The 8,660-nt window shown below is 39.6% G+C and overlaps 2 protein-coding genes across 3 annotated transcripts; one reads left to right on the top strand and one right to left on the bottom strand.

Annotated features, from left to right (window-relative positions):
* The first annotated feature begins 394 nt into the window (after positions 1–394).
* On the top strand, positions 395–6,415 carry gnl2 (G protein nucleolar 2). Of its 2 annotated transcripts, none has more exons than XM_068324277.1 (16): positions 395–607; positions 1,363–1,447; positions 1,543–1,637; positions 1,969–2,108; positions 2,496–2,680; positions 2,808–2,874; positions 2,965–3,123; positions 3,525–3,638; positions 3,865–3,993; positions 4,110–4,214; positions 4,299–4,457; positions 4,722–4,829; positions 4,910–5,388; positions 5,711–5,784; positions 5,998–6,077; positions 6,175–6,415. In XM_068324277.1, exons 1-16 carry the CDS (start codon positions 544–546, stop codon positions 6,310–6,312), a joined length of 2,181 nt encoding a protein of 726 aa, XP_068180378.1. In that variant the 5' UTR covers positions 395–543; the 3' UTR covers positions 6,313–6,415. The 2 variants fall into 2 exon arrangements, with proteins under 2 accessions (XP_068180378.1, XP_068180377.1); XM_068324276.1 differs by having other exon boundaries at positions 5,995–6,077.
* dnali1 (dynein, axonemal, light intermediate chain 1) lies at positions 6,323–8,638 on the bottom strand. Its single transcript, XM_068324281.1, has 6 exons — positions 8,245–8,638; positions 7,532–7,650; positions 7,287–7,456; positions 6,954–7,132; positions 6,553–6,717; positions 6,323–6,469 (listed from the first exon to the last, which is right to left on the bottom strand). Exons 1-6 carry the CDS (start codon positions 8,323–8,325, stop codon positions 6,425–6,427), a joined length of 759 nt encoding a protein of 252 aa, XP_068180382.1. The 5' UTR covers positions 8,326–8,638; the 3' UTR covers positions 6,323–6,424.
* Between the last annotated feature and the right edge of the window lie 22 nt (positions 8,639–8,660).

Below are 8,660 nucleotides of genomic sequence, written 5' to 3'. Positions count from 1 at the left end.
TATCTGCAACGGTTGCGAAGATATTTGGTGGACTAATGGAAGAACACACTAACAGACAATTACAATAAATCACCTCTTTGAAGCGGGATGTACAATAATTACAATCCTGTCAAACTCGCACAAGTGCGATATTTTTCCATCCCTACTACGATGAAGGCATATGTCACCTGTGATTGGCTAATATTTCTTAATTTTGCTGTTAGGGCGGGGCATGTCTTTCTAAAAAGGGTTATAATTGGTTAGAGTTGCGTTCATTATGTCATAGTAAGCCAGTCAGACTTATAGCTGGACGATATATAACGTAGCCATAGTAGGATTCGTAGCTTCCCTAACAGCGCACTCATTGCAACTACGTGATTGGTTCCTTCTATGGTCGCTCTTTTGATGACGTCCTTCCTGCTGGGCCGTGTCAACACGTGTGCGGCGTAACAGTCCGTGTGGAGTAATAGCGAAAAAACACACAAAAAAACAAAGCAGCTTTCAGATTCCTCCGTGATTTAACCACTTTTCTCACAGCAAGGCTTTACCAACTAAGCCGTCAACATGGTGAAGCCTAAGTTCAAGGGGAAATGTTCGATAAACCCGTCGACTTCCAGCAGCAACCCGGGTGAGCAAAACTCCATTAGCCACATCATTTGTTTACAGCTATTGCTATATGTGATAGTTAAGTGACATCAAGCACTAGTAAGTTGAAGTTTAAGTGACGTAAGTTTTCATTTTATTGAACTTAACTATGGTAACATGTAGTACGTTAGCATTAATGAGATTTTAATGAGCAAAAAAAATAATATTTGTCATGACCAAATCACTCGAGAACCATTTGTGAGTCTCAATGAAACATTTAATCGATCTCCCCCTGGATGACACCTCATAACTACGCATTTTCAAATCAGGTGTTATTAAAAGACTTAATAATCTTCATATATGTAGTTCAGCAGTAAATTCCCAAAGTGTACCTTGCGAAATAGTGTTATAACTAATGTAATAGAAAGATTTGGGGACCTTTGCCCAAGACGAAAGGTTAATAGGATCCAAATGGTTATCTATAAAATAGTAAATACGCTTCTCGTGAAGGAGTTGAAGTCTGCAGTAGTCAATATAAGTATAATTTTGTGTTATAGCTGGAAAAAAAACTACTGTAATAAAGTTTGTCGTATTGATATTTTTACAGACTTCTTGTCAGGATTAGTTATTGGTAACGTCTCATAATATCATATTTTGCCAATAAACCAAACATGCAGTGGGTTTTGTTCATTTTGCTTCCATCTGTTGATGTTACTATTAATTGTCATGAAGACAGTATTATAAAAGAATATGCTGTTTACTGTTGATTGATGAATTGTTATAATAACTGCTCAATAGATCGAGTAAAAGGTGCTGGTGGGAACAACATGAGGGACAGAGCCACTGTAAAGCGTCTGAACATGTACAGACAGAAGCAGAGATGGTAAAAAAATCACAAGATTTGCATTGTTGTTGGCTGTTGTGTTTTACTTTGCTCAGTGGCAGTGGAAAATAACAATACCTGTCTTCTGTTCACAGCAATAGCCGTGGAAAAGTCATCAAACCTTTACAGTACCAGTCCACAGTGGCTCCAGGAACTGTAGCCAGAGTTGAACCGAACATCAAATGGTTTAGTAAGTGTTCTTTTTTTACAATTTTACAATTTTCACAATCACACTCAATATTCCACTTTTGGTTCTGTATCTATTCACGTGAATTCGCACATGCTTTGGAATCAGTTTAGATAATGTTGTTTCTTAGTACTCATTTAGATAGTGGTTACAGATTTTGTAAAATTCATTACTGCTGTAAAAATCACCAAGTTCACCTGCCATTTACCTGAATGCACAAGCCAATTATACAGTGAAACCTATAGGAACCTTATGAAACATTAGTTTATGAATGTGGTCAATTGTGAGACACCTAAACAAGCCACACTTTGCATTTATATATTGTTCATTTCAGCAAATACCCGTGTAATTAAGCAGTCGTCCCTCCAGAAGTTCCAAGAAGAGATGGGAGCAATTCAAAAGGATCCATATCGTGTCGTGATGAGACAAAGCAAACTTCCCATGTCCCTCTTGCATGATAGAGTCAAAGCTCATGTGAGTATAAAAGGTGCACACATTTTGTGACTGAATATTTTATTCAAAAATGTTTTCTTCAAACTAGTTGTGGAGCCTTTTCAGAAAATCTCAAACAGTAGTTTTCTGTTAAATCCTGTAAAATGTGACAAAAGAGGAATGACTTTTCAAAGATGATTACTGAAACACTTGAGCAGGTCTGGCTGTTACATTGGCTTCGGTTTGTTTTGTTCAGTTTCATCACTTTAAACACACAAGATATAAGTAAGTGGAAGAAAGAATTGTGTCCATCCATCCATCCATCCATCCATCTTCAATTCTTAATATGGACCTGGGACACATTGGGAACAATCCCAGCAGAGATGCCCATACTTCTCTATCTTTATCCTATGTCTTCTACACCTCCAGAACTCGAAAGTACACATTCTAGACACAGAGGGTTTTGAGACCACATTTGGACCCAAGGCTCAGAGGAAGAGGCCCAGTCTCATGGTGGGGGACATGAAGGACCTCATAGAACAGGCTGAGGCTTCGGCCCAGAGTTACCAGGCAGATAAGGACAAAGATCTGGTAACAGAGGACACAGGAGTCCGGTAAGACCTTTAAAAGAATATATTAACGCTGTAATCCATTCAACTGGCTACTCCAGCTGGGAACGTGGTTCCTAAATTTTTACGTTTAAAGGTCAAAGTATGTTTCTTGATTTATTTATTTTTTCAGGGAGGAAGCCCGTGAGGAAATTTTCAAAAAGGGTCAGTCCAAGAGGATCTGGGGAGAACTATACAAGGTACTGTGATGGTCATGGTGATTTTAGTTGGTACGCTGAAACGCTGCACGGTCGATTTACATTCCTAACTTTATTATTTTGTTGTCATAGGTGATTGACTCGTCTGACGTCATCATCCAAGTGTTAGATGCCCGTGATCCTATGGGAACACGCTCCAAGAGCATAGAGACGTATTTGAAAAAGGAGAAATCCTGGAAACATCTGATCTTTGTTCTGAACAAGTGTGACCTTATCCCTACTTGGGTCACGGTAAGAAATCTATGAAAGGTTCATGTTTAGTTCTAGATGCACTATAATGGCAAAAGTATTTGCTTGCTTACCTGTACATATATGTATATCAGCTACTGCGAACTACTAACAGTTGATTGTGTAATATTTGTGCAATATTTCCTGAAGTCTTGAAGCTAATCTTTCACAAATGTTTGTAGAATAGTCTGCTTAAGCTTGATTTTATACTCCTGTGGCCATGGAAGCGATTGAGTTTAATGATTTGTATAGCTGAACAAATACTAGTGGCAATATAGTGTTTTACTGTGAAAGGGAAAAGCCGAAAGGAAAAGAAGAAGACTGTGAATCATTGTTTTTAGCTTCCATCAGTAGTAGTATTGAATTGTGTGACTTACTTTTATCTCCATTCAATTTTGAACCAGAAACGGTGGGTAGCTCTTTTGTCCCAGGAGTACCCAACTCTGGCTTTCCATGCCAGCCTTACCAACTCGTTTGGTAAGGGCTCGCTCATCCAGCTGCTCAGGCAGTTTGGAAAGGTAAGCAAAGTTCTCACGCAAAAACAACATGACAATGAAAAGAGCAGCTAAGCTGTAATTCTATTCCAAATGAAACCATAAATAAAAAACCGATATCTGATTAAAATGAAGTCTGAGAGGATCATTTTCAGTTGACAAAAGCACCCATGTCTTCGTCCCTGTAAGCTCTGTCTTTTAGATCAAAATTCATCACATTAATGTATTAATTTTCCTTAATTTCCTGCAGCTCCACACAGACAAGAAACAGATCAGTGTGGGTTTCATTGGCTATCCTAATGTGGGAAAGAGCTCAATCATAAACACACTACGGTCTAAAAAGGTCTGCAACGTAGCACCCATCGCCGGAGAAACAAAGGTAAGCTTATCATCATAGCCATTTAAAAAAAATTAACTTAGCCCCCAAGATTCATCATTTTCTGTGAAACTGAAACAATTTTGTCACATAGATAACATGACTCTTCTTTTTTTTAGGTGTGGCAGTACATCACTTTGATGAGGAGAATCTTCCTCATCGACTGTCCTGGCGTCGTTTACCCTTCAGAAGACAGCGAATCTGATATTGTCTTGAAAGGAGTGGTAAGTCTTTCTTTCCTTTCCTGTAATTGTTTTATGTTCCACGGTTTAGTGCTTTAACTCTTTCCCCCCCTCTTCCTCATGCAGGTTCAAGTGGAGAAGATCAAGAACCCAGAAGACCACATAGGGGCCGTGCTGGAGCGTGCCAAGGCAGAATACATTCAGAAGACCTACCGCATTCCCACGTGGGACTCGGCTGAAGACTTCCTTGAGAAGCTGGCATTTCGCTCTGGGAAACTTCTGAAGGTTTAACAGACTACACTTCAAACCAGTTTGGCTCAAGACTTTGTCTATTTGCTTGTTTCTTAACAAACAGAGGAAATAGTTATCAAACAATATGCAAACAGTATAAGTTGTAATTTCTGTCAGGTAACCTGGCCATAGTGTGTTAATTGTCCATCAGATCTTGTAACGTAGGGTTTATGCACCATTCTTGAAGGTTTACACCACATTGTATGAGAGCTGTTATTTTTTTATATTAAGGTTGAGCGTTGTGTTGTTGTTGTGCAGGGCGGTGAACCTGATCTACCCACTGTCTCAAAAATGGTATTAAATGATTGGCAAAGAGGACGTATCCCCTTTTTTGTGAAGCCCCCTGGACCTGAGGGCGATCCAGAGGTCAGAGTTCACTGAAATTATCACTAGTGAGAGTAAATAACTTTCATAATCATCTTTAAATGATACTTTAACTCTTCTAGGACAAGGAGCCATTAGCAGTTGAAGGACCTTCAGATGTTGTAGAGAATATGCAGGAGGAACAGCAAAACAGTCCAAATACTGCCACAGAGGATCAGGAGGAAGAGCAGCAGCAGAGGCAGAAAGAACAAGTCCAGAAGATTCTAGCTAATGTACGGCAGAACTTTGGCAAGATCTATGTGGCACCTGAGTTCAACGAGGAAGACTTGGTTCCTGTGGAGATGCCTGATCTAGATTTGTCTGAGCTCTCTGAGTCTGATGATGATGAAGGCAACGAGGAAGAGGATGCTGGAGAGGAAGACCAGACTGATGTCGGACCAAACGATGGAGAGACTGTTGCACCCGAGCCCACAACATCTGAGACTGGCAACGAAACCAGCAGCAAGAGTTCACGCGAGGTGATTCGTGAGCTGGATGCAAAGATCTCCAAATACAAGCACTTCCTGGACAGGGCAAAATCCAAACACTTCTCTGCAATCAGGTCCGTCTCCTGTCGACCAAACCTCACTCACGTAGTTTGTTCTGTACTGACCTGAATTCTTTAATCCAGGAAAAATGTGCTGAGCAGCCTTCAAACCCCAGAAGACTATCAGTTTGATCTGTTCTGAGTTCTCTTTCCATAAACTTGGCATTGGTCATTGTTCTTTGATTTGCATTGTAGCATTGCAGCCCATACACTAAAGACCAAGTTAAATCATGGTTGAATTAGTTACTCTAGCGTTACAGAATTACGTTCATTTCATCAGATTCCAATAATATTTAAACTGCTTGCTATGTTGGGTAATGATATCATTTCATTCCAGGATACCTAAGGAATTTTCGAACAAAGTGTTCACAGACTTGAAGAATAAACAAGCTAAGCAAGCTCAGATTAAAGGTAATCAATCATGTCTGTCAAGGCTTCATGCAGTGTTGAATGTCACACAGTTCAGCCAAACAAACTAATAAAAAAAGGCACACATTGTCTTTCAAGTAGATTAACATTTTTAAAGTGTTTATGTAACTTTAGCTATACAAGTTAACAAACTAAACTTAAGTTGAGATCCAGGCACTGGCATCAAATTTATGAATGTCTTTGTGAATTCAGCAGCAAACCAGATGAGCAAGAAGAGGAAAGCGGCTGAGGAGGAGGAACAGTCCACACAGACGTGCAGACTAACATCCAAACAGGTAGGCAACGGTCCCTCTCTCTGGCATCAAGCAGACAAATTTACATTTATTAATATTTCTGATTAATTTTCCCCCTTCTATTCATCCATCTCTACAGAGAAGAGCATTGGACCGGGCACAGAAGGTGAAGAAATTTGGTGTGCGCTATTATGAAACACACAACGTGAAAAACAAGAATAGAAAAGCCCAGGCATCGACCACAGAAGGCCGAAAGGCCAAGCGATCGAAGCACTAGACCCAAAAAGCACAACAGATATGCAATAAGTCTATATTTTATTTGTCTATGGTTCGATCAAACTGGTAGAGCTAATAAATGTAAATGGTCTTCATCCAGTGTCCAGTCTTGTCTATTTGCATCTCGTTACTTCTTTTGTCTTCTCTTCCAGTTGGGCCTGAATAGGGGGACAAATATTAGAGATCGAAGACGTTCAGCACGGCAAAACATTTGTCACTGATATGTAAATAGAGACATCACCTTCAGCTGCTGGTTGACTTTTTTCATGAACTGAATCTCTTCATAGTGCTTCTTTTCCTCGATTTGTGCTTTTTCATTTTCTCTCTTTTCAATTGTTTCACATCTGACTTTCTGCTCGTTCAGTTGCTTCAGCAGATCTTGTTTCTCGTTTTCCAGCTCAGAAATCTGTATATGAATTAAAAGCAACTGCAAGTTTTGTCCCAGATTCCATCGCGATTATGTCGAGTACAACCGCCATCCCTATTTTACAAGAACTACAGGGAAATGGTGCTCTCTGCTGGATATCAAGTTGAACACCAGTCTAAACTTGAGATGAATAGCAAATTAAATCACTTTAAGCTGAGTTTTGGTTTACTGCCATGAGTTTATATGATTAATTCCATCTAGGTAAACGTCCTTACCCTTTTTTCCATGTCCACTTTGTTCTGTTCAGCCTGAAAAGCTTTCCTCATACCAAAAGCAATGCTGCTTTCGTGCAACATCTGGTAAGTATCCATTGTCATTTTGACCTCCTTTCTGACCTCCAACAAGAGCAGACCCCTTTCGGCGCAGTTCATTGTCACCTGTCGGATAAGCTCGTCTTACAGAAATACAAATTGGTATGGTCAGACAATCGAATTTATGATTTATTGAAATATAAATGTATTGGAATTTAGGGTGAAGACTAAATCAGCCAGAATGATTTTATTTATTGTCGTACTCACAGAAGCCTCAGTGATCATCACCCTCCTTACCAAAGCACTGGGAGTAGATCTCCCTCCGTATCGGGCAGATCCCCGTGTCTCTGGCCTTCCTTTGCTGTAGCATTGTGTACAGCTGTTCCTCCAGGTGAATAACATCTGCTCTCGTACAAGGTGCACTGGACACATGCTGCACCCACAGCTGGTTGTCCTCTGTCCATTGCCTGCAACAACCAAAGTCCAAAACAACAAATGGTTTTGGAACTTGAACAATATATTGGAGATGAGAAGATCTATACCTCGGGGGAAGGATGGAGTTCAGGATCTCCAGACTACTTTTTTTGTTGGCACAATCAGAGAATTGTTGAGATGTTGCAGGGTTATTTTTTGTCTCCTGAAGACTCGATTTTGAGGGTTCCTGCACACACACACACACACACACACACAAAATAGACTTTGTAGGTGCTGATTTGTCTCTGTTAAATGACATTTGAATCTTTCTGTTGCCTTAGGAAGTATCTTGTTACTGGTTTGTGCTTTAGAGAAATCTGTTCATGACTAAAGTCTTATGTTTAGGACAAACAGGAATAACAACTGTCTTCAGACCTTACAGGTAAAGTGTCAATGCAACAACAACAGAAATCACTGCTGCAATTTTGATACAGGCATGATCATCAGTGTTATAACTTAAATTTGTTTTGACCATAAAATAAAAGCCACCAAGAGGTGGTGTCTGTCCTTTACCATGCAGAGTCGAAATAAGGTGAACAAAAGGCACAAAAAAGCCTATTGTATGGTTTAAAAAAAAACCCAAAACAAAACCAAAAGGCAACAATTTAAATTGAAGTGATGGTGAAGTGTCATTAGAACATATTGAAGCCATCTCCTTAGTATTTGATTAGCTATACGTCCCCAAATTAAACTCTGTAGTAATAATCAAATATCAATCAATATATTCACGATTTAGGATTTAGAACTGTTCACTTGTGTTGGTCTGCTGGGTCAGACTTACCTTCATTGATAGTTTGTCTGTGCTTTTGCTGATCAAAATTGGATTGTCATATTTTAAGAGCGATTTAGGGGGAGGAATCATGGTAATTTACTGAGAAAATAACGAAGATATGCAATAAAATAGGACACGACCTGCTCTAAGCTCCAGTTAACCTACAGAAACGTAGTTTGGTGCCGACAGCAGACGATTAGTTTTCTCGCTCATTGTTTGCGTTGTCATGGCAGCGGCGTTGGACATTTTATTTCGAGAAGAATTAGCTTTTAAAGTCATAGCGATTTGAATTCGAACAGGAAATCGAGGGGACTCAGTGATTAAGGGTTTAATCAGTCTGGTTTTAATGTCCCCTTTTAACACTTTGCGTGTGTTTTAAGGGAAACGTCGCATCACACAAGACGCATTTTTTATTACCATTGATA

The sequence above is a fragment of the Antennarius striatus genome, chromosome 9 (genome assembly GCF_040054535.1).
Source record: "Antennarius striatus isolate MH-2024 chromosome 9, ASM4005453v1, whole genome shotgun sequence".
Lineage (NCBI taxonomy): Eukaryota > Metazoa > Chordata > Actinopteri > Lophiiformes > Antennariidae > Antennarius > Antennarius striatus.
Note: the sequence above shows the minus strand (reverse complement) of the source record. Positions and strands in the feature narration are given on the sequence as shown.